Source organism: Beta vulgaris, chromosome 8 (genome assembly GCF_026745355.1).
Source record: "Beta vulgaris subsp. vulgaris cultivar EL10 chromosome 8, EL10.2, whole genome shotgun sequence".
Classification (NCBI taxonomy): Eukaryota; Viridiplantae; Streptophyta; class Magnoliopsida; order Caryophyllales; family Amaranthaceae; genus Beta; species Beta vulgaris.
This window is the reverse complement of record NC_079209.1, coordinates 59,256,455-59,282,477: the sequence shown is the minus strand read 5'-3', so window position 1 is coordinate 59,282,477 and position 26,023 is coordinate 59,256,455. Positions and strand designations below refer to the sequence as shown.

Below are 26,023 nucleotides of genomic sequence, written 5' to 3'. Positions count from 1 at the left end.
TAAATGTTTTTAATATGCAAATAATTTATTACCTTTAGAATTTTTTTTTTCAAATAAAATACTCATCCAACTTAGAATAAGTTCTCTTCAGCCTTCACCTTATTAATCTTGAAATTGTTCGAACTAAATCTATATCTGAACTTTTTGGAACTTATTTAAAATTAATTTAAACTTTGCATATAATTGAAATTGTTAATCGAAACTTATTTAATATGAAGTTAGAACTCATTAAGACTTATTAGCACTTATCAAAATTATGTGAGATTATAATTAGAACTTAATTATAACTTACAAAAACTTGTTGTAACTTATCTGATATTATTAGTACTAAAACTTATTTTTTTTCATGGTGAAGAGTACATACCTTTGATTTGAGTGGCAATGCAATCCTAATAATAATACTGGAATTTGTGATAGGTGTTTGGCCGGAAAGTAAGAGCTTTTCAGATGAAGGTCTGGGCCCTATTCCCCCAAAGTTCAAAGGAGCCTGTGACAACCAACACGATCCAACATTCAAGTGCAATAGGTGAAATATATCGTCTACTTCCTCTAGTCTCCATTAGTGGGAAACTGCATTCATAGGGTTACGTACATTGACTGTATATTATAAGGTTAATTAAATGAGAAGATTCTTATAATGAAAAGGAAAATTTGTCAGGAATAATTCCAATTATTGACCATCTTTCTAAAACAATCCAAACTTTCGTGAATCCCAAATTACCAACTATTATCGCACCCTTCCCAAAGGTAACCTATAACCTTTAAACTGGTTAATTTTTCTCATTTTGTTTTTATTTTTCATTCTTTTTTTAGTAGATAAACAATTTAAATTTTTATTCCATTACAAAATTTAATTTGATATTTTTTCAGTTGGAATTTTTTTTTCTCTTTTGCGGGATATGCCTTTCAGGCTTTCGGAGGCATATATTTCGGGGTGATCATAAATGGTCTTATTGACCTTCTTTATGACCTTTTTTTGGGAAAAATATTTATGTGGAGTACCATTAAGACACGCGATAATTTCGAAAATTCAGTTGAAATGATTACTAACTCTTCAATTTTTTGGCACGTGTTTCGAGGCAATTTTAAACGACGCTTTAAACCTTCTAAACGACTTCTTTTGAGAAAACAGGCGCCATAGAGCGCCCTTTATGGGCTTAAATTCAAGAAGCTAGTTGAAATGAGTACCATTACTTCAATTTCTTGGCACTTATTTCGATGAGATCTCAAATAACACTTTTGACCTCTAAAGTGACTTTTCTTTTTTGAAAAAATGGACACTAGTGTATTTTATGTAAAATTCGAGAAGTCAGTCGAAACAAGTATCAATAAGTCAATTTTTGTGCACGTGTTTCAAAACGATCTCAAAATGCAGTTTTAACTTTTGAAAGGACTTTTTTTTTGTAAAAGTAGACAATACACAGTTAACGCGAATTTATTAGAGAAACCTGTCAAAATGAGTATCAATAGTCAGTTTTTTCGGCACGTGATTCAAGGTGATCTTAAAACAATACTCCGTACTTTTGAACTTCGAGACATATTTTTTTTTGGAAAAAATGTACGCTAACAAGCACCCGAGGTTGTGAATTTTGAGAAGCAGGTCGAAGTGAGTACCAATATGTCACTTTTTGGGAGTTTTTTTTTTCAAATTTTTGAATTGAAAATTAAAAACAGTTTGGGGCAGTTAGCACTTTTAACTCGTTTATCAGGTTAAAATTAGAGTGGGATAGTTTAGGAACGGATGGGGTAATAGTTGTGATTATTCCGACATTAATACAAATTGGAATTAGTTTGGGAATGCTCATAGTTGAGATTATTCCTATCAATTTTTTCTAACGAAAACAATTCTCATGATCAGGAAGCTAATAGGCGCGAGATATTTGCACAAAGGTATTGCAGAAGAGGCTGCCTTACAACATATAACCTTCAATCAAACATTGAGCCCTCGAGACGACATAATGGGGCATGGCACACACACATTATCAACAGCAGGAGGTAGTTTTGTCCCTGGAGCTAACTATGGAGGACTCGCAAATGGGACTGCAAGAGGAATGGCACCAAAAGCACGCGTAGTTGCTTACAAAGTTATGTGGCCAAATTTACTTCCATCAGGTTCATCAGGCTCAGATGCAGATATCATGGCTGCTTATGAATCTGCCATGGATGACAATGTAGACATCATTAATCTATCTATGGGAACACCAGCTACTGATTATATTGTTGACGCGATTGCGATTTCGAGCTTCCATGCTATGAAGAATGGAATCCTTACTGTTGCTGCTGCTAGTAATGATGGACCGGTGCCTGGGAGTGTTACAAATGTAGCACCATGGCTCTTAACTGTTGCTGCTAGTAGCATTGATAGAGCATTTTATTGTGATGTGATACTTGGTAACAATTATAAGATCAAGGTACTCATTACTAAACTAACTAATTTAATACTACTACTTATATATGTTCTTACCTATGTGTAACAAGCTAAATAATTTTTATCTGATCTAACTAATTTAGGGTATCGCGGCTCATGACATTTTTGTGGAAACAGCAAATAAGGTGTACCCAATAATTACTGGAGCAGATGCTCGCATTGCTAGCGCTAACATCAACAATGCGTAAGTTTTTTTCCGTTTATTTGGTCGCATGTTAAACGCGATGGGAATTATGTAGCACATCATCTAGCTAAGCTCATCCCTTTTGGGGTTGAACAGATTTGGGAGAACCATTGTCCTCCGGAGGTGGCTCCCTATGTTTTGATGGACAATTTGTCCTTGAGTTAATATATTTGCTACTTTTCCCCTCAAAAAAAAAAAAAAATCTAGAGATGGCAATGGATCTTGGACCCGTTGCAGATCCGTGGATCCAGATCCATTTTGAAGGATCTGAAGAAAGATCTGGATCTTAGCATTTTGGACCCTGCGGATTTGGGTCGAATCTGGATCCTATACAAAAAATATGGATCTGGATCTTATGGAGAGGATCCAGATCGGACCCACAGATTTGTTTTTTATAGTTTGAATACTTTAATTTTTAATTAGTAACTTAAGGCTATTGTTTATCTCATTCTCATACAAGATTGAATATTTTAAATGTTGGGATGTTGCTATATTGTACTTTGGTGAATGTTATAATAATTATATCATTAAGTGATAAAATATTGGCAATTGTTTGTACAACTTTTGGGGGAAACAGTTTGATCCAGATCCGTAGAACCGTGGATCTAGTGGATTCGGATATGGGTATTGCCTTTTGAGATCCGTAGGATCCAGTCCAAATCTGGGTTTAGGCTCAAAAAACAGATCAGAATCTGGTACCACCAAGAACCGGTCCACAAGATATATGAACTTCTCCCAAACCAAATAACCAATAGACCAACACCTTGGCTAGCAATTAGCAATAAGACATTCACAAGTCACAACACCATCAAATATCAACACCTTGGCTATGCATGTATGCTTAATTCATGATATATATAATCTTTTACTAACCTTGTTCTTCTTCTTTGTATGATATGCATTAATGGCTCTAGTTCCTATTGTCAAGAAGGAACTCTAGATGCTGAGAAGGTGAAGGGAAAGATTGTAGTATGCTATAAGACGCTCAGTCATGGAATAAGTGATGAGGAAACTAAGAAGAGCGATCTAATTAGAGAAATTGAAGGCGTTGGGATGTTATTAACAAAGGAAGAAGGCAAAGTGTATGATATTTCTACTGAAGAACATGTGATCCCCACTGCGACTCTTAGCTATAATGACAGCAAAACTCTTTATGCTTATATCAGCTCCACAAGGTATAACATCAATTTCATGATTCATACACTAGTTTCATGGATGTTTTTATAATAGCCTTCTCGAAAAAATAGGCTACCGTAAGAAATTAATGTGAGCAACGAATTTGTCTATATCAGCAAATGATATTTATGGCTAATTACTATGGATATACTCACACACTATATTCCTAATATGCATATACATATATAAATCAATTTTTTACTTTTTAAAATTAGTTATGGGTTATTTTCTAAATTGCAATTTATAAATTCTAAAAAGTAATTTTTTGCTTTATAAAATTAATTTAGGTTATTTTCTGATACCATTGATTGTAATTGTAGATCTGAAATTTGCTTCGACAGTGCATAATTCTTCATCAATGATCCAAAATTACAATAATTCATCTAGAACACAAAGGAGTAAACTAACGTCTCTTCCAAGGAGAAGATAATAAACCCGTTCTTTCAAGGGAGAAACGATCCTCTCTTTAAAGAAGAAAGTAATATTATTCACACAAGAACGAACAAACAAAGCTAAACAACAATGAAAATTAAATTAAGGTGGGTTATCCACCGATAAATCGATGGAAGCCCTTTTGAAATTCCCTAATGGAGGCTAAGGTTTAGGAGAGAAAGGGAAAGGAGGAACCAAAATGTAAGATTAATATGAGAATACACATATATTTGCTCGCAAATTGTAAGAGTAATGGAGGCTAGTACATAATCCACGCTTTGATATTTGCTTACCTGATTATTACTTGTGTAGTTATATATGCTCATTTAATAAGTGTTTTATTTCTCAAATATCATAACTTCTAGCAAAAGGTGGTAAAGTTAAGGCTTATGTATGTGATAGGACTCCAACTGCAACAATTACTCTACCAACAACTTCGTTGGAAATAAAGCCTGCTCCAGTCATGGCCGATTTCTCGTCAAGAGGGCCAAATGCAATCAGCCCTAGTATTTTAAAGGTTTGCTTCATTTATCACTACCTTGTCAAGCTAAAGTATAATTATATTAACATGTGCACATGTAGTACGCCATACGAGCAGCAGGTGATAGTCTAGTGTTATTGATATCACCTCCGATGCCAGAGGTTAAGGGATCGAGTCTCACCCCTTGCAAGGAGGGATCCCCAATTTTCCTCCTTCCTTGCAAGGAACTTCATCTTACCTTTAAAAAAATATAGTACGCCATACTCCTGAGTATGTACATTCAATTTTCTTTTACATATTGATAAGATGAAATATCATTCTCAACTGACCTGATCTCGAAGGTACATAACCAATCAGGTTTATAGGTCACATTATTCGAAAGGGAAGAAGATGGTAAAGAAAACCTCACCCCAAATAGAAAGCCTTAAGGAGACGGACCTTTCTTATAAAATCTTTAATAATTATTTTTGGAAAATTTTATATTTATTTTAATATGAACGAGCTCTTCATTATACATTACAGCCAGATGTTACAGCTCCTGGGGTGAATATTCTCGGAGCTCATCCTCCAGAAATCGCAAATTCGTCGTTTCTTTTAGGTAGTGGAACATCAATGGCAGCACCTCACATGGCTGGAATCGCAGCTCTTATCAAAAAATTGCACCCTGATTGGACTTCTGCTGCTATCAAATCTGCAATCATGACTACAGGTATATATCCAACGGATTTAACTATATCTGAGATTAATAGAGAATGCATGCATGCAAATTGCAAGCATATAGACATTGTCTTCGTCAATAAATACCACTTCTTAGTTCACCAAAAAAAAAAAAATGCCACTTCTTATTGATACAGAAGTATTCCCTCCGTTTCCTAAAAATCTTCTCTCTTTCTGTTTAAGTGCGTTTCTAAAAGATCTTCCCTCTTTTACTTTATTACTTATTTGAAATTTTTTTTCCCCTTTTTACCCTCTCATATCCCTATCATATTGTCCACCATTACATTATTAATTCAATTTTATTAACCTTCCTCTCTCTTATTTTAACCCCTTTTTATTTGTTTATTTATCTTAACCCCTTTTTCTCTCCTACTTTACCCATCCCATACCCCACACAAATTGATTTTTATTGGTATCTGTAGTAACAGTAACAAGGAAAATCTTTAGGAAACAGAGGGAGTACTCCCTCCGTCCCGTAATATAGTGTCTACTTCATTTTTGGTGGGTCAAACTTTAAAATCTTTGACCAAATATTCTCATTTGTATATATAAAAAAAACATATTCATGTGGGATCTTGTTAGGTTCGTCTCAATGCATGTGTAGTTTCATAATATCAAAATTTTACATTTCTCATTAATACGGAATTGAAGATATTAAAGGTCAAAGTTATGTCTTGGAAACCGTGTAAAAAACAAACAAGCACTGTATTATGGGATGGAGGGAGTATTAGTTAAGCGACGCAATTAAATTAATTAACTATGAGATTTTGATAATGCAGCAAATCCTCTAGACAGCAATGGGATGCCAATTCTTGATTATGATCAGGTGACTAAGGCATCACCATTTGCATACGGAGCAGGGCACGTAAGACCTAATCTAGCAATGGATCCTGGGTTAGTTTATGACATGAATCCTAATGATTACCTTAATTTTCTTTGTGCACATATGCATAAATCTACAATCTCAGAAGCTTTTAGCAAGCAACATTCTTATGAATGCCCTCCCTCTTTAAATATCTTAGATTTTAATTATCCTTCCATCACAATTCCTGAGTTTACTGGCCAAGCCATTGTTACTCGAACACTGAAAAATGTTGCGCAACCAAGCACTTACATTCCACGCATCGAAGCACCACAAGGGATTTCAATTGTTGTGGAGCCTAAAACTTTGGTGTTCTCTAACAAAGATCAGAATATTACATTTAAACTTGTTTTCACAGCTGATGTTAATCATCTTCCTAATGATTATGTATTTGGAAGTTTGATTTGGTCGGATGCTAAACATGTTGTTAGAAGTCCTATTGTAGTCAAGGCCAAGAAGAAGTAAATTTAATCGCCATTTTCAATTTATCATTTGTATTCATTGCATTGATTAGAGGAAGATATGTAATAAATTTGAGTTATTTCTATTGTTTTCTAGCTTTGTTCTTTATCCCTCTACTCTCATTCTTTTTGGATCTACCAGGATGTTTATTTCCTTGCATTTGTTGTAAATGTAACCAATGCAAAGTATTTGGTTTTACTTATCTATAAATGGAAAGAGGAATCTCTATGGTTAGTCATCGGAAAAAGTATCGCTAACACTAACAAATCGAGCAACATAAGTATAATATGCAGAAAAAAACGGACATGAACAAAAAACACACACAAGATTAACGTGGAAAACTATTAGGATATACTCATCCTAACAAAAACCTTGAATAAGGAGATTACTACAACATTGCACTATGAGTTTTTGTTGGATAATTTAGAGTATTTGGTTGATTGAGTTCATGTAACGTATAACTTGAATAACTTGGTTAAGGTGTCGTTGTTCAAGTTACGTTAAATATACTCGTAGATTGTTTATGGTGTAGTAAACAATAAGATTTGAAGGAATAAAGAAACCGCAAACAAGTTCAAATGTTACTTGAATCAATATGTATAATGCATAGATTTGAAGGAATAAAGAAACCGCAAACAAGTACAAATGTTACTTGAATCAATATGTATAATGCATATTATGCTTGTGGTTATAGCTAAGCATGGTGCAGCAAAGCAGTAGCATGTATACTCGCACATACTAGCACAAGCAGCGCACAGGTAGCGAGCAGCATCGCAGCGCACAGGCGAGCAGGCATCGCAGCGCACAGGCGAGCACATCGCGACTCGCGATGCTCGTCGCGACTCGCGACAGGCCCGCTCGCGACTCGCGAGCTCTGTCTCGACTCGCGACGAGAGCCTGTCTCTTGTCGTGGCTGTGTGCATTTTGTGCGGTTTTTGACGGTTTTGTTATTTAGCGTGTATAAGAGTGGATTAGTACCACAGATGAAAGGAGTAGTATTTTTCAGAATATTTTCTCAAAAAAGCATTCTCTCTCAAGTCTAAGAGAAGATTAATCATCAAAAACAAAACACAAATCTTATTCTCATTTTGACAAGATTCATACGAGCGTGACTCTTGTTGTTCTTCTTTGTATCTCGAAATTGAATTCCGTGAAACCCGTGCTTCGTATAGGGTCGGAATATCACTTTTGGGAAAGTGTCTACACACGCCTAGAAGATTCGTAGTTCATTGTATTCATCTTCTTCACCCTTTTTCTAGTTCTAACAATCCAAAAGTGATATTTCTTGAAGATGGCTACGGTACGTGAAATGACTTCGAATTTTCAGAAACTTGAAAAGTTTGAGGGTGTGGGATTCCGTAGATGGCAAAAGAAGATGCATTTTCTTCTCACTTCTCTTTCGGTGGCATATGTTTTGAGTACTCCAAAACCCGAGTTTGTGGAAGAGAAACTTTGGAGGCCTCAAGGAGAAGGAACAAGTGGGAGAATGACGATTATATATGTCGTGGTCACATTTTAAACGGTATGTCTGACACTTTATTTGATGTTTATCAATTTTATGAATCCGCTAAAATGCTTTGGGATGACCTTGAGTCAAAGTACATGGCCGAAGATGCATCTAGTAAGAAGTTTTTGTTAGTAATTTAATAACTTTAAGATGAATGAAACAAGGCCTGTGATGGAACAATTCCATGAAATTCAAAGGATTTTAGGAAGTTTTAAAACAACAAATATTAGTATGGATGAAACTTTATTGTATCTTCAATAATAGACAAATTACCACCAAGTTGGAAGGATGTTAGAAATACTCTTAAACATAGGAAAGATGATATAAATGTGGAACAATTGGGTGCTCATCTTCGGATTGAAGAGGGCATTCGGGTTCAAGATGGACAAAAGGAGGTAAATCCTAATTCTTCTACCATTAACATGGTGGAGGATGGAAAGTTCAAAGACTCAAATCCTAAGAAGAGGGCTAATAATTTCACCAAAGGCAACAACTTTAAGAAGCCTAAGAATGGTGGAGGTGTTCAACAACGTGGTTGTTGGGAGTGTGGCAAGCCCGGACACTTCAAAAAGGATTGCTTCCTATGGAAGAGGAAAATGAACAAAAAGAATGAGCAAGGTGGAGGGAAAGGCGAGTCTAGCCAATCCCAAGCCAAACAAGGTACTTGTACACAACTTTCATGTAATTCAGTTTGAATTATATGTGTATGATTTCTGAAATCTTTTGTGTACAGGATGATTGTTCATGGTATATCGATTCAGGAGCTTCAAGGCATGTGTGCAAGGAGCGGTCTTCATTCAAAACCTTCAAGGAGGTGGACAATGGAGAAGTTCTATACATGGGGAATGACTCTACAGCTCAAGTTCTCGGTGTAGGACAAGTAGAGTTGGTCTTTAGTTCCGGCAAATCTCTAGTGTTAAGAGATGTTGTATTTGCTCCGGAACTTAGGCGTAATCTAGTGTCAGGAGCTATCTTGAATCGAATAGGTTTTAAAATGGTTTTTGAGTCGGACAAATTTTATTATCTAAGGGTGGTTTGTTTGTTGGACTTGGTTATTTGTGTAATGGTATGTTTAAACTTAGCATTTCAAATGCTTTAGTAAACAATGTGTGTGTTATTAATGATAATTCTTCTCTTTGGCATTTAAGACTTGGTCATGTTAATTATAGAAAATTATATTCTATGGCTAAGGATGATTTAATTCCTCTTTTGATCCAAGTATTGAGAAGTGTAAACATGCATGCTTACCAAAATAACTAGGTGTTCTTTCCCTAATAATGTGGAAGAGATACTAAATTGCTTGATTTGGTACATAGTGATCTTTGTGATTTTCATAGTACACCTTCTTTAGGAAACAAAAAATATATAGTAACATTTATTGATGATCATTCACGATTTTGTTATGTATATCTATTGTCTACTAAAGATGAAGCCCTAGAAAAATTTGAGATCTATAAAAATGAAGTAGAATTGCAACTAAGTGACAAGGTTAAACGGTTTAGAACCGATAGAGGTGGTGAATTTCATAATCCTAGTTATTTCCAAGCTTTAGGAATATACATGAAACAACTGCGGCTTATACACCACAACAAAATGGTGTAGCAGATGAAGAAATAGAACTTTACAAGAAATGGTAAATTCTATGTTATCCTACTCGGGTTTGAGTGATGGTTTTTGGGGTGAAGCGGTTTTAACCGCTTGTTACATCTTGAACCGTGTTCCTATGAAAAAGAACAAGTTACCCCTTATGAATTATGGTACAAAAGAAAACCAAATCTAAGTTACATTAGAGTTTGGGGATGTAGGGCAATAGTGAAAGTGCCGGAACCTAAACGTAAAAGTTAGGTGAAAGAGGAGTTGAATGCATCTTTATAGGATATGCTCTCATAGCAAATCCTATAGGTTCTATGTTATAGAACAAAACGACTTTTGGTCGGTTCACACTATTGTGGAGTCAAGGGATGCAATTTTTGATGAAAATAGATATTCATCGGTTCCTAGACCAAAGGATATAACTCCAAGTACCGAAATTCAAGAGATTGATCAAAATGATGATCATGAGTTAGATGAACAAATTCTAGATGAAAATGTTGCATCTACATCAACTCAACCAAGGAGAAGTAAACGGGTTAGGAAAGAGAAATCTTTTGGCCCGGATTTTCATGTATATTTGGTTGAAGGATCAAGAGATAGTGTTTTGACTAAATTTCCATATGTCTATAATGTGGAAGGGGATCCTTTAACATATGATGAGGCCATGCAATCTCAAGATGCTTCATTTTGGAAAGAAGCTATTGATGATGAAATGGACTCAATCATGGGGAATAACACATGGGTTTTAGCGGACCTACCTCCTAAATGTAAACCAATAGGGTGCAAATGGATTTTCAAGAAGAAAATGAAAATCGATGGAACTATTGACAAGTTCAAAGCCCGGTTAGTGGCACAAGGCTTTTCTCAAAAGCCGGGTATCGATTATTTCGATACATATGCACCTGTAGCTCGAATCTCCACTATAAGATTATTGATTGCCCTTGCAGCAATTCATAATCTTGTGATCCATCAAATGGATGTCAAGACTGCGTTCTTGTATGGAGAATTAGATGAGGAGGTTTACATGAGACAACCGGTTGGATTTGTTGTCAAAGGTCAAGAACAAAAAGTTTGCAAACTAATTAGATCTTTGTATGGGCTAAAACAAGCACCTAAGCAATGGCATCAAAAATTTGATGAGGTAGTGTTGTCTAATGGATTCAAATTGAACAATTCAGATAAGTGTGTATATAGCAAATTTGATGACAATGGTCATGGTGTATGATTTGCTTATATGTAGATGACATGCTAATTTTTGGAACTGATTTATCCCAAGTTGATGGACTAAATCTTTTCTATCGTCTAAGTTCTCAATGAAAGATTTGGGGGAGGCGGATGTCATTCTAGGAATTAGAATTAAAAGAAGCAAAGGTAAATTGAGTTTGTCTCAATCTCACTACATCGAAAAGGTTCTTAAGAAATTCGATGTTAGTGGTTGCTCTTTTGTGTCAACTCCAATGGACCCTAGTGAGAAATTACTACCTAATGTAGGTAGTGCTGTATCTCAACTTGAGTATTCAAGGGTGATTGGATGTTTGATGTATGCAATGACGAGTACTAGGCCGGATATCGCATTTGCGGTAGGAAACTCAGTAGGTATACTAGTAATCCTAGTGTACAACATTGGCAAGCTATTCGTCGTGTGCTAAGGTACTTAGGAAAAACCAAGGACTATGGTTTATCCTACAGTGGATATCCTTCGGTTTTAGAAGGGTATTCAGATGCAAGTTGGATCTCTAACAAAGAAGATCATTCTTCTACAAGTGGATGGGTATTTCTACTTGGGGGAGGTGCTATATCTTGGGCTTCCAAGAAACAGACTTGCATAGCGGATTCCTCCATGACTTCGGAATTCATTGCTTTATCTTCCGCAAGCAAAGAGGCGGAGTGGTTGAAGAATCTCATGATTGAGATTCCTTTGTTGCCAAAACCGATATCGCCCATAGCGATTCATTGTGATAACGATGCTGCTTTGGCAAGAGCATATAGTCAAGTCTATAATGGTAAGTCAAGACACATTGGTGTGCGGCATAGCTACATCCAAGGACTTATCAAGAGATAGTGTATCACTGTTGACTAGTACTGTACGTAACACGTATAATCTAGCGGATTGTTTTACAAAGGCCTTGGCTAGAGATAATGTAAAGAGGATGGCAATCGGTTTAGGATTGGAGCCCCTCGAGAATCACGAATGAGGGAATCTTAACTTAACGCCCAATATGACGTTGGGTCTTAAGTTCAATAAGATTAATTTCTTCATTTAGATGATTGTAGAACTTCTATTCATCCTAAGTTTATAGTTCTATAACTGTGTTGTATAAGGAGGTTGTAAATCTTAATAGGTCTCTTGTTTGTGCTTGTCACAGTAGCATGTATTTTAGAGATCTACCTATGTAAGTGTGAAGTTTAGCCGCTTCAAGAAGCTATTGGGGCATAGCTTTGATACACTTATGAATAGATATGGACACAAGGCTTTATGTGTCGGTTTATAATGAGTTTAAGTAAATTTATCTTGTGTGTATTGTATCTTCGGGTTTCCATTATGTATTGAAATTGGTTCAATCGTTATCGACACCAATTGGATACGGATACTTGGAATGTGTACTTTACTATATGAAAGTTCAAGTTTTATACACTTTCATTTACGCATGAGATGTTTGTTTTGATGATGTTTAGTGCTTATTATCTTTTAGAATACTCTAAATGGGGGAGGATTGTTGGATAATTTAGAGTATTTGGTTGATTGAGTTCATGTAACGTATAACTTGAATAACTTGGTTAAGGTGTCGTTGTTCAAGTTACGTTAAATATACTCGTAGATTGTTTATGGTGTAAGATAACAATAAGATTTGAAGGAATAAAGAAACCGCAAACAAGTTCAAATGTTACTTGAATCAATATGTATAATGCATAGATTTGAAGGAATAAAGAAACCGCAAACAAGTACAAATGTTACTTGAATCAATATGTATAATGCATATTATGCTTGTGGTTATAGCTAAGCATGGTGCAGCAAAGCAGTAGCATGTATACTCGCACATACTAGCACAAGCAGCGCACAGGTAGCGAGCAGCATCGCAGCGCACAGGCGAGCAGGCATCGCAGCGCACAGGCGAGCAGCATCGCGACTCGCGATGCTCGTCGCGACTCGCGACAGGCCCGCTCGCGACTCGCGAGCTCTGTCTCGACTCGCGACGAGAGCCTGTCTCTTGTCGTGGCTGTGTGCATTTTGTGCGGTTTTTGACGGTTTTGTTATTTAGCGTGTATAAGAGTGGATTAGTACCACAGATGAAAGGAGTAGTATTTTTCAGAATATTTCTCTCAAAAACAAGCACTTTCTCTCAAGTCTAAGAGAAGATTAATCATCAAAAACAAAACACAAATCTTATTCTTATTTTGACAAGATTCATACGAGCGTGACTCTTGTTGTTCTTCTTTGTATCTCGAAATTGAATTCCGTGAAACCCGTGCTTCGTATAGGGTCGGAATATCACTTTTGGGAAAGTGTCTACACACGCCTAGAAGATTCGTAGTTCATTGTATTCATCTTCTTCACCCTTTTTCTAGTTCTAACAGTTTTAATATGAGATAATCATATATAAGGAGATAATTTGATCTCTTTAAACTCACTTATGTCATACAATAAATAAACGAGCTAAAACATATTTATAATAGGGCACCAACATAAGCTGAGTAAACCTAAAAATCCGCGTCGCAAAACCGATCGGACGAGTCTTCCCCCGGGCTAGGGAACCGCCTGCCTGGGCCAGGTCACTGCCCGCTGGGGCAAAAATCTACTGCCTACCCAGAAGATTGCAAGACGCAACACCTTGCTGGCTGCTGGCTGCTGGCTGCTGGCTGCTGGCTGCTGGCTGCTGGCTGCTGGCTGCTGGCTGCTGGCTGCTTGCTGCTTGCTGCTTGCTGCTATAATTCACCGCGCTGTTCTTCGCGTTGACATGCCATGGTTCGGCTTGTTGATGCACGATTACCGATTTCAGCCATCGATGCTCTGATAACTCACTTCATGGAATACTTCTTCAATACCATAGCTTACGGTTAGTGGATCATTTTAATAGTTATAGGATTGAGAATCTAAGATAAATCAAAGATAAATCGTACTTTCTCCGTTCCATAATAAGTCAAACATAGGGATTGTGCACAAGATTTGATAAACATATATTACTTTCAACAGCCAAAAAGTCACAAAATACCCTTTTCATTATCCAAAGGAGGAGAGATAAAAACAAAGCACACAAGTTTGTGGTGGGTACTCTTGTCATTTTGTCACTTTCTTTTTTGCATCTAAGGTATGTTTCACTTATTTTGAAACATTCTAAAATAGCAAGTGTTTCACTTATTATGGAACGGATGAAATATATAAGAGAGAAACATAAAAGTTTGTTCCCAATACACAATTACACCCGTCCCAACCAATTAGATTACCTAATGAGTAATGACTAGATAGCGTACGCATGTGTAGGGGATGTTCATGGGTTGTTAATCGTGCTCTCGAGGCATAACCTTTTGTTCCTTCTATCTTCAAAATTGCATGGACGAACAAAGGTGTGCTCAGTCCTGCAACTCTTCGCGCAACCTATCAAAAATGTGCGCATTCGTGCACAATCAAAAGTTATATGCAATCATCACCCTTTTCTATTCCATTGAGCTTATATTCAACTTCTTGCCTCCCAAACCCACTATATGGGGCTTCTACGAACCATATTGGCCTTCCTTGGTGAATATCGGTGCCAAAGACCAAACAACTCATGAATGCAACAAATCTTATATAAAAGGTCCTGAATATGCACAAATACAATGTAAATGCTCTAATACTATATGAAAATGTACCTTATCATGAAGCTTGAGTTGCTAAATGATATTGTAATATGCACTTATCAATGTGAAAACCAACATCTTAATAGGAAATATCACTTTCTTTATATATAGACGTGCATCATAAAGTCTAAGTACAATTTAAAGTTTGTGTGAGAAAGAATATAGTCACCAACTCGAAGTAAAATCTAACTTGTATAAACACATTGAATTAGATAGGTTAGAATGTCACTAAATTGTAGGCGTGCTTTATTTGACCCACGTGGGAAGATCGCGTATTTGACTAACTTATTGTAAAGGTTTTGTATTGAAAATGTTTGAATTGAAAGAAGTAGCCAACAATTCTTTAAAGGAAGACTCATAAAGTTAATTGGATATTGTGAAATCTTAGGGACAATTTAGTAACTTATCAAATGTGTATTCTCCCGTCCTGACTCTAGAGATGGCCAATCAACCGTAGATTGAGTTTGCGGCTGAGGGTACGAACACGGCTGGGAACCACATTCGCCCATTGATTGCCTCTACTGAATATTAGTTCATGACATGTTTTGTGCAAATAAATAACCAGATAATATTTTCATACACCCTAAAAATATATTAGTCTATATTGGTCCATGATACACAAAAAAGACTATTTTTTTAGTGATATGTTATTAAGCAACCAATATTAAAAAGAACCTATGTTGTTCAATTAATCTGATTAATATTAGTACAGTTCTTTAGGTCTTGATTAGCAATAATAACATGTGAAGTGATGAAAGCATAAACAGGACAATCATGTAACAACTTATGTATGAAAAATAAATAAGAAAAAGGTTAGAATGTACAAAAAACGAGTTCTATATTAAGAATCTACATCAGGAAAGGAATGGTTAGTAAGTTAATATAAAAATAATAGATTTATTCAAGTACCCTCATGATTATACCTAGGCGGCTTAGGTCTGAAAGATTGATAATCTTCGGGACAAGCAATCGTGAAGCCTGAAGAAAGTATGTGTTTTATCAGAAGTTTGTGTTTTGTATGTATTTGAAGCTAGACTTGGAGATGCTCATGGGCTTGATATTTAAAATAATTAGGATTGGACTTAGATTGGAATGGATTGAAATTAGATTTAGATTGGACTTGACATATGCTAGGGTTCACATAAAGATGCAAATTGGCCTAGATTTTGACATATGCTAGACTTATATGGGCTTAAGATCGACTCTAATGCTAGTGAATGTATGAACTCAAATTTAGATGGGCCTAGTATGAATGCAAAATGGACTCTAATGCACATTGGTTTAAAATGAATGCAAATGTATTGAATTGGGTTGATTGGATTGTATTTAGTGAAGGTGTTTAGATTAGGCTTATCATTTTCGAAATTCGTTTTTTGAAAGGGACCCCTTGTTTTTATCTTTTATTGGAAAAAGATAATGGATTAATTTTGGAAAATATTTTTTTTATGTCTTGTATAATGATGTTTTCGAAAAAAATATAGAATAGAAATGGGTGTAGGATTGATTTTGAGAAATGTAAGTTTTTTTAATTGATTGAATATAATCGGGTAGGATTGATAGGGAAGATTAGTTTGAGAAGGCAGGGAGAAGGTAGACATGCATGACGACTCTAACTCTATCATGATCACTCTTGTAGATGTACTTTTTACAATAGACTCGACCTTGGATTACATGCATGAAAAGACTGGTTTTTTAAATTAGGTGAGACCCCTATAATGACCATGATTCTACGCGAATGCAGAAGAAAATAATGTAGGATCGACCACCACGACGATTAAATCGACAAAAACATGTGATGCGCAGGTTGCATGCCACGCAAAATTGCTGCTAGCGACGCACATCCATGAGTATAACGAGAGCGGTGCGCCATGCGCAACTTAATTAATGCGTTTAGCGCACGGAGACACGATTATCCCATTTACAACATTTTATACTCCAAGTAAATTTTATCTCACACATTCCTAAAAATACGTTAATCACAAACTTAAAGAATTATATGCTTTACTTATATTTGAATTTAACCAGCTTATAAAGTCTTTTTTTTTTAAAATAACCACCTTATAAGCAACTTTTTTAAAAGATAACCATATTAATCTATATTGTATGACTCTCATGTTTTGGAAAATTGATTATAATAATCCATCTGATTCACTTAATTTAATCCACTCTTTGATTATTTTAGAATAATCCCCAACTTTTAGGGATAGCTTCTCAAAACAATTTGAACATTTGATTATTTACGAATAAGCCCAACTTTTAATTATTTTTACTTTCTACTCTTTTATCAACCAAACAAACTCACGTTATCTTATTACATAAGAAGCTTACAACTTTAGGAAAATCTACTTCCAATAATTTTTTATGTCAATCAAACAACCTAAAGTCGAGAAAAAAGTAGAGAGATATAATTAGGTAAAAGGAAATTGTGGCTTCACGTGATAGGAGAGAGAAAGAGGGATACTAAACCCCACATATAAAATTTTGAGGCTATTGTGAAACATATTTTTAAGTGTGATCTATAAAAAAAATTAAGAAATTACATAGTATAGGGTTTGATCCCCAAATCTCAAGTACATTTACTAAAGTTTTAACCAGCCTAAGTTGTATTTAGTGTTATTATCATAAAATATTATATTAATAAATAAATTTTTTTTCTTACTCGGAGCATAGCCTGAGCCTAATAACTAGTTTAACCACTAATTACAAGAGGAGGAAATTATGATTTCTTAAAATTACAAAGGCCAAAAAATAAATAAAAGAACATCTATGAATATCAGCCGTTAGATGATAATAAGAAAAGCTAACCATCCGATGGTGTGGAAATACGAATCTTACCGTCCAATAATTACAAGAAATTCAATTTCAAAACCTCTAAACTGAGAGGGAGAGAGCGAGAAACAGAAAGGAAAACCCCCTTCTCTCTTCTCCCTCCCTCTTCTTCATTTTTTTTTCTTTCTTACTCCATTTTCTCTCTCCTCAAATTCCTCGTTTTGTTTATCTTCTTTCACTCCTTCAAAGATCGCACTTTTAAACAATTTCACATTCGATTCTGAAACATTCGTGTGCAAATTTCTCTTGTTGTTGATGTTGTGGAGTGGTAAGGAGACAAGTGGAGTGTTTGCTTGCGTTTGCGTTTGGTTAGTGTTTACACGAGTTTTCGATCGACAACGCGGTGAATTTTTTGATATCTGAATGCAAAAGTCACTGAATTCGAGCTCGGATGGTGTAATTTGAGGTCTGGGTATTTTGAATTTCTGTTTTATTTAATTTAATTTTACTTTTATTATCTTGTTTCCTCCGAATTCCGGCGACCAAAGATTGATTGATCGGAAACAATGGAGGAGAGAGAAAAAGGAGGTAATTCTCCTCCGAAATCGACTACGACTGCTGATTTTCCGGCGAAGAAGCTCGCTAGACAGCTTGATTTCACCTCGGCTAGTGGTGCTTCTCAACCACTTTCCATATCAGTAGCTCAACCTCCTTCCACGTCAGCAGCTCATCGGCCACCTCAGCCTCCACCGCTGCCTCAAGTGGTTGTTATGCCGCCGTCGCACCTGGAAGCGGCTCAAACGCCACCTCTCCCTTCAGTGCGACTGATGTAAGAGTTTCGGATTTCCGAAAAATTTCCCTCCTTTTTTATGTTTCGAGTGATTTTTTTAGGTTTTCTTGAGGTGAATTATACTAAATTTGGATTATATAGTCTTGCATTTGCTTGATGAAATATCATTATCTTGTTTGGTTTTTCATTAGTCATTTTAATGTGTGTGTTCTGAATTTTGAGGTTGTGGAATTTGATCACATCATTGTTGAAATTGGAAATCTTTGCGAGTTTACTATGTTGTGTAGAAGGTGGAAGTGAAGAGACTGAGTATAATAAATCCATCTTCAATACTCTATGAACACAAGATTGCTCCTTTATCTAGGATCGATTAGGAAGGCTAAGCAATTTTTGCCTAGGTTTGCCCATCTTGTTTCCTCGGACGACCTAGTAGCGACATCTTATGAACCTCAACTAGTCATTAATTGCCTGAGTTCAGAAATAGAATTGTTCTAGTTCCGTAGTGAGTGAGGGGCTAATTTATTGAATTTGCAAGGAATTAGTACATTTAATTTTCGTGGGAAAACATATGTAAATTGTGAAATCTATTTTTTTTAAGTTGTTGGACTTATGCGATGTGGTAAGTTATGAAAAAGGAAAATTTGATTATCTGATTAAATTTTACATGTGTGTACATGTATATAAGTAAATATGTCCATTTTCTTAACATTTCATGAAACTTCACTTAGCAAATTTTACAGAATTGCTGATTAATGTAATACTTCTTTCTCCAGAAAGCCTGAATCACCTAGGGCACGACCACGAGCTAATGTTGAAGCCAAAGATGGTACTCCAAAGCGGCAGAAGCAATGTAACTGTAAACATTCACGATGTTTGAAGTTGTAAGTTTATTGTTCCTCTTTAGGATTGCATGACAAGCTCCTGTTATTTTTGGTGTCACTTTAGCACAATTTTGCCAATGTATGCACTTGCTTGAGTAGTAGACTCTGTGCATCCATCTCAAATATTCTGTATCCTAAGCACATGGTCTGGTTGTTATTGAAAAGGTATTTCCAGTTGGCCTCAGTATTGTTTTAACCTTGAAGGGCTTCATGTAGTAAATTGATTGAAATATAGGGAAGTTGTGTTCTTTTATATATTATATTATTAAAATATACAGCCTTTTTGTGTGGAAAATCGAAAATCAAATTTTAATAGGTCTTTTATGTGTTTTTTGAATCTTGCATGTTCTTTAAAATTGTAAAACAGAAGCTAGTATCTCATCATCCTCCATCTCTAGAAGCTAGTATGTCATTATCCTCCATCTCTACCTATTGTGCTGCATGTATGTGGATGAATGAACATGGATGCATGTGCTAAGCATTGTGGTAGAATGCCCACCTATACTTGTACTATACTCCCTCTTTATAATACCATTTATTGCTTTGATCTCAAACTTACTGAATGAAAGTGTTACCTTTTATTTATGAATAAACTTTCAAGTCTTTGACAATATCTTAGGACATCTATATAAGGAAAGGGGAGCTTTACATGAGGAAGTTAATCTAGCGCAAAAGATGCGAGCCACATGCTTTTGTTTATGTATACTACAAGAGACTCTCTTTACATAGACATTTTTCAAGATTATTTATCATATTAGCATTTGTGATCATTACTGCGATGTTCATGATGTTAGGCATGAGTATCCAATCAAACCTTCAATAAATTTGAAGATTGTATTCAAATTTTTGCGAGCATCCTATTCTTGTGAGATTGTTGTTTTAGATGTGTGCCTTTTAAAGCTTTGTTGCTTGTTACCAAGTCTGACACTTATGTTGTGCAGGTATTGTGAGTGCTTTGCTTCTGGAGTGTACTGTGATGGGTGCAACTGTAATAATTGTTGTAACAATGTTGAGAATGAGGCTGCTCGAAGAGAAGCGGTTGAAGCTACCTTAGAACGCAACCCAAATGCTTTCAGGCCAAAAATTGCAAGCAGTCCACATGGCAATAGAGACAGCAGAGTGTGTTTAGTTTATGCATTGATTACTTTAGTCTTTCACTCAGACCTTTCATTTATCACATCATGGCTTAAACTTGAAAATTATCCACTAACGACTGTATTACCTCCGATGAGAATAGATGTACTTTTAACCTCTTCTCTCACGGATAAGTTGCCTTCATTACTTCTAATACTTATCAACTTAAATCCGTATAGTAATTAACCGAATAATGTTATTGTTGGACTTTCCTCGAGTTACTTCTATTTTATTGAATATTTCAATAATGTAAATGATGCGAAAGGGTTGTCAGCATGAGCAAATGATATTTTGCCTCGTTTCATTTTCTGCAAAGTTAGCTTTTTTTAGATGCTATGAAAGCTTGAAGCTGCTATGATTATATGTGAATCAACATGAATATCTGGATATAGTATGAAAGAAGAAATGAGTGAAAAAGAATATGTTATGTCTTTTGGTATTAGGGTGTCTTAAACGACATATGTATTTCATTCAGGAAGATGCTGGAGATGTCGTGGTGGCAAAGCACAACAAGGGATGCCATTGCAAGAAGTCAGGGTGTTTGAAGAAGTACTGCGAGTGCTTTCAAGCAAACATTCTATGCTCCGATAATTGCAAATGTATTGACTGCAAAAATTTCGAAGGAAGTGAAGAGCGGCAAGCTCTCTTCCATGGTGATCATGCAAATAATTTAACTTATGTGCAGCAGGCAGCCAATGCTGCTATTACTGGTGCTATTGGATCATCTGGCTTCACTTCTACGCCCAATTCGAGAAAACGGAAGGGTCAAGAGCTCTTTTTTGGGCCAGCTTCTAAAGATCCTTCTCTTTCAAGAGTTGGACAGTTACAACAGGTATTTTGGTCATCAGATATGATGTCTTACCATTTCCAATTTCAAATGACCAAGTCGTTGTTTAATTGTTTTTGTCACATGATCTAAAGTTTAAAATTTTCCTTGTACCATCATTCTCCATGAAACATTCTTTATTTTCTTATACTTTATGCCCACTTCACGAATTGCTCATCAGGCAAGCCATACTAAAACATCAGGACCCTCTGCTGCGGTATCTTCTGGTTCTGCTTCCCGAGCTGTTAATTCTGTATCACTAGGAGGTTCCAAGTTTACATACAGGTAGGTCCTTGCTCGCTGTTGCTGAAACTCATAATGTATCACGATCATTTTGCAGGCATCCATGGTAAATGCTAATGAAATAGGTATTAACTATTTTGAGTTATTAACTTGCATGTCCTCGTAATAGGTCTCTCTTAGCTGACATCATCCAACCACAAGATGTGAAGGAGCTCTGCTCAGTTTTAGTGGTATTATCTGAAGAGGCTGCCAAGACAATTGCAGGTAAAGATAGCTTCACTCATGGGAAAATGTTATCTGTAATATGCTTTTTTTTCCCACCTTTTTAGATGCTTATCAGGTGGTTCATTTAAAAAATTATGTTGTATGTTGTTTGATTTGATTGTGCCTTTGTTTGATTCATAAATCTTCTTGTTCCTCCTTAAGACAGACTTGATTGCCCTCGCCAGATAAAAAAAAGGTGGCCATATCAGTACTCGAGATACTTTATTTTGTTTTTACACATCCTGATATGCACCTATTTCTCTACTCAACGGTGAGAGTCACAGCCAAATTTATCTATGCCTGCCATTCAAATTTTATAAGCTTTAGTTTCATACATACCTTGTCAGACTTGAGGTATCAAGACACGGTCTCACGGATCATGCAAATTGATGGTCGGAAGGCAAGTCAAGGCACCCGATTGCTTGGCTTGGCTAAGCTAAGTGTGCTACGAAATTGGCTAAGTATGGAGAAGATGGTTAAACAAAGTAAGTAAGCAAGAGAGAGTTTAAGAGAAAGCTCTTAGATTGCTTGAGAGAAATGACAAGTGTTGGATCCTGTGTACAAATGAGGAGGGATTGCCAATTTATAGGCCTCCATCCTTTCTTCCCCTAATTCTAGAATATTCCGCACCTCCTCAATTGGAGGGTTCTACACAATTGCTGTCCTAGAACCTTCTACAAACTCTACAAGGTTTATGTACATCAAGTAATAATCTAGATACATTCTAGAAGTATCCTAGCCTAGAAGCTTTCCTCCAAGAGTATGCTAGGCCCTTCTAGATCCTTCCGATGCACCACCGAATATCCCCGTGCACTATCACATGTTTTTGGGCCTCAAATAAAAATCTGGCTCGACCATTATCTTCATTGGCCCAAAATATGGCGGACCCCCAAATTTGAGCCTATTTGGAGCTCGTTTGGCCGACCAGATGCCTTGTGGCGTTTTTCCCATTGTTGGGCCATCACAGAGCGCCCAGCCGACGCTGCTGCCCAGCGATGCTTTTGAGGAGACAGATTATTTTTAGCATTACTTCTCAGTTAAACTCCTAGATTAAATTAAAGGTTGTTACAGAAAGTAGAGAGAGGGGGTTAGTCAAGTTAAATTTGGACCAAGAACAACCTTTCTTGAAGTATGTTTGAATTTTGATCAAAAACTTAATCTGTCAGACATAAAAAAATGTTATATTTCTACAAACAGAGGGAGCACTTGAATTCTTTGTCAGCATGTAGTCTTTGAGCTGTGAATAATTAACAAGTAGGGTTTGGTCTTGAAAGACAGGTTTTGAGGAATGACCTACGCAACTTCATAAGCAAGTAGGCAAATGGTGTTACGTATAGCCATATAGGTCTAGAAGGAGTTGTCTTTCTTGCTACAAGCAAGTTATCTGCCATCATTGGCTTCTCTAGAGGAGATTACTCTTTCACATATTTTAAATACATTCTACTTGTTTTACTTGTATCGTAGACTAGTAGTATTACATACTGGTGTTAATATGTGTATCACTTATAGTAATATTTTTCTGACCATCACTACTTTTGCTGCTCCGACACATTCTTCAGGGTCCGGGGGGGTAGTGGTGGTGTGGGACACTCATTACGACTTTGCTTATTGATCATCTAGTGGATTATACGTGGTTGTACTAGAAATATAACGTTTTAACGATTATCGTGCAAATAACTAGTTATTGATTTAGTATGTTCTGGCAAAGCCGTGAATTGAGGTATATCTTGCTTTCTGATGGTTGCTGTTGAAATTTGCATTCTGCATGTGGTGAGAGCTTGCAGTATTTGCTCCATTGATCTGAGATGTGCTTATCTACCAATCCCTTACAGAATCTAATACTGCTGAAGAAAACCGGGCAGAAGATGGACGAGAAACTTCACATGCATCGCCAGTTCAGGACATATTTCAGTGCCAAGATGAATCAGATTTGAAGACGGTACTTGATGAATCTGCCAGTGGAAATGTAAATGATAGTATAAGCCCTGATGATTCTAGCTTAGATGGCAATGATCTACCCAAATCCAGGCCAATGTCCCCATTAACTCTAGCTTTGAGGTGTGATGAGCAAGATACTATGTTCATGGCAGCTGATTCCCCTAATGGGTTAGCCAACCATGTCCACTCATCATCTTCGCGATTGCGAGAGCAGAGCACCTCAGAGGTGTATGCTGAGCAAGAAAGAATTGTCTTGGCAAAGTTTCGAGATTGCCTCAATAGGCTTATTACATTTGGAGAACTAAAAGGTGAGTCTTTGTCATTTCGATCGAGGTCAGTGGTCAAACATTTGCAGTAACAGTATCATTGTTTCTATGGGTTTCTGTTTAATGATCATAATTAATCCAAGGGTTTCATCATTGGAATGAATTGCTCTTTGTGTGCTCATGGATCAGACGATCAGTTAACCATTTATTGGAGACTTCAAACATTAGCTTTACGAATATTGCTTGTAAACCTTATCTATGAAATAGGTTCCATGACCTTTCAGTCAGCCAAAATAAATTGTGGTCTCCCTGTATATTTATTTCTACAACGGTGTCTATCTCTCGAAGGTTCAGCATATATGCTATCTGTGTGCTCATTATTCAGTTTTAAATATTTGGAGACCTGAAGTCGAAACTTCATGAATATTACTAGTATAGCATTTTGCATGAGAGAAGTATCACACTTATATTCTTCTGTTTTTGCCTTTTTATCTTTGGCAGTTAGGTTAGGCGGTTTAAGTTGGCCTAATTTGAACTTCTTTTGCGTTGTGCTCCATGCATAGAACTTTGAATGTACAGGGCAAGTGTTAATAGTGAAATTGCAATGTTATCGAGGCAGACAATTTCTTTCTGCTGGTTTTTTTGTCTTTTTTTCTCTGGGGGATTTTGAGGTGTGGGAGGGAGGGGGTGTCACCATGTCACTCTTTCATAATTTGAGTTGCTAGGTCGTCTATTTCAGTCCTTTTTACTTGCTAGGTCGTCTATTTCAGTTGCTAGTTTAAAACTATCGGAGGGGCAGTGAACTGAGGATCTGAGTTCAAAGTCCTTTTTTCTGCTTTGGTGAGTTGCTAGGTCGTCTATTTCAGTGAGAACCATTATTTACTTGGTTAATTCATACTCCGCGTATGCTTGAACTCATGCAGCAAGTCTTCCTTTCATAATTTGAGTTGATCGAACTTTCTGTTATTTTATCTAGATCATGAATCTGCTCCTTCTCATCTCACTCTTTACATTTATGAATGAAGCTAGCTCAAGAAGTAACTCAGTAAGGCACTGATATCAATAAAGTTCCTTCTCGTAATATCTTTTTGACAATTTGGTGGCTTTCTGTACAGAAACGAAATGTTCTTCCTTAGCTAGATCTGATTCTATAAGCTTTCAAGAAACCGGCAATGGCGCTGCCAAATCGAGAAGCGATGGTCGAAATCAGCAAGACCATTTTAGCAACGGTGTTTCTAGACCCATCATTGCAGCATCAACTAAGACTCCTTCAATGATTGCAGCTACCGTCACTGCTGCTCCATCCAACAATCTTATCTCCCAAAATCCTCCCCGAACTGAAAATGGTGATGTCAAACCAAGCATATAGAAGTTTACATATAAACGGCTCGGGGATTGCATTGACATTCTGGTAAAGATAAGAGATTGCATTCAGAGGCAAGCTGCTGTACTGTTCCAGGATGGTGATGTTATGGGTAGTCATTTTACTGCTACGATCCTCCTAATCTGCGCAACCGACAAATGTCATCGTAGTTCAAGATTAAATTGTCGAAAAGATGTAAAATGCTTATTCTGTATACGTGCACTAGTATCTTGTATTGATAGATGCTAGTGTTTCTTTTTCCAGTCTTTTAATTATTAGCCTAAGATGGAGCAAAAGAATTTGCTGGTATTATAATTCTAGCAAACAGTCAGGCACTACACGATAGCATTGTACATGGGAAATTTGCTTACTTTCGTTTTAGTTCCAATAGTAGTTGATTATTGAAATTCAGTCTCATTTTTGCTTATCTAGTGCAAGTTCCATCTTGGGCACCATCTTTTATCTGTAATATACAACTCATGATTGCAGATTGCCATAGTTAGGATGATGAGTTTATTCCTCGAATTCAACCCTAAAATTCAAGCTCTATTACATTAACTTTTCATTAGTTTTGACCTTTCTTTTCAATTTAAACTCAATCTACTTTACACTTTAACTACATACTCATTTAAGAATAACTTGTATGATAATGTATGAGTATGTAGATGATACTGTTTTATTATTTGATTCATTAATAAAAGCATTAATTGCCAATTTTTCAATTCTCATACCACTCACGTGCGTTACAAATGAGTTTTACAATCAGAAACCCACCTTACTACTATCACTATGACTCGTGAGTTATACTTTAATAGCCAAATCCTACAAATTGCTCTTGCTTTGGCAAAATTCTCTTTTAAGACCTTTAAAA

The 26,023-nt window shown here is 36.3% G+C and overlaps 2 protein-coding genes across 2 annotated transcripts; both read left to right on the top strand.

Moving 5' to 3' along the window:
• Positions 1–1,958: 1,958 nt before the first annotated feature.
• LOC104902240 (subtilisin-like protease SBT5.4) lies at positions 1,959–6,745 on the top strand. The gene is made up of 6 exons (XM_010689944.3): positions 1,959–2,411; positions 2,512–2,612; positions 3,527–3,787; positions 4,623–4,737; positions 5,224–5,410; positions 6,198–6,745. Exons 1-6 carry the CDS (start codon positions 1,959–1,961, stop codon positions 6,743–6,745), a joined length of 1,665 nt encoding a protein of 554 aa, XP_010688246.3.
• Positions 6,746–17,546: 10,801 nt separating this feature from the next.
• On the top strand, positions 17,547–25,579 carry LOC104902239 (protein tesmin/TSO1-like CXC 5). The gene is made up of 8 exons (XM_010689943.4): positions 17,547–18,276; positions 19,011–19,118; positions 20,060–20,237; positions 20,728–21,084; positions 21,260–21,363; positions 21,491–21,585; positions 23,418–23,831; positions 24,905–25,579. The coding sequence occupies exons 1-8, from the start codon at positions 18,014–18,016 to the stop codon at positions 25,156–25,158; spliced, it is 1,773 nt and encodes a 590-aa protein (XP_010688245.1). The 5' UTR covers positions 17,547–18,013; the 3' UTR covers positions 25,159–25,579.
• The last annotated feature ends 444 nt before the right edge of the window (positions 25,580–26,023 follow it).

Coding starts and splice junctions, on each gene's coding strand:
- LOC104902240 (XM_010689944.3), top strand. CDS start 1,959: ATGGGGCATGGCACACACACATTATCAACAGCAGGAGGTAGTTTTGTC. Junction 2,613..3,526: donor AGCGCTAACATCAACAATGC/GTAAGTTTTTTT, acceptor TAATGGCTCTAG/TTCCTATTGTCAAGAAGGAA. Junction 3,788..4,622: donor GCTTATATCAGCTCCACAAG/GTATAACATCAA, acceptor TGTATGTGATAG/GACTCCAACTGCAACAATTA.
- LOC104902239 (XM_010689943.4), top strand. CDS start 18,014: ATGGAGGAGAGAGAAAAAGGAGGTAATTCTCCTCCGAAATCGACTACG. Junction 18,277..19,010: donor CTCCCTTCAGTGCGACTGAT/GTAAGAGTTTCG, acceptor TTCTTTCTCCAG/AAAGCCTGAATCACCTAGGG. Junction 20,238..20,727: donor ATGGCAATAGAGACAGCAGA/GTGTGTTTAGTT, acceptor TATTTCATTCAG/GAAGATGCTGGAGATGTCGT.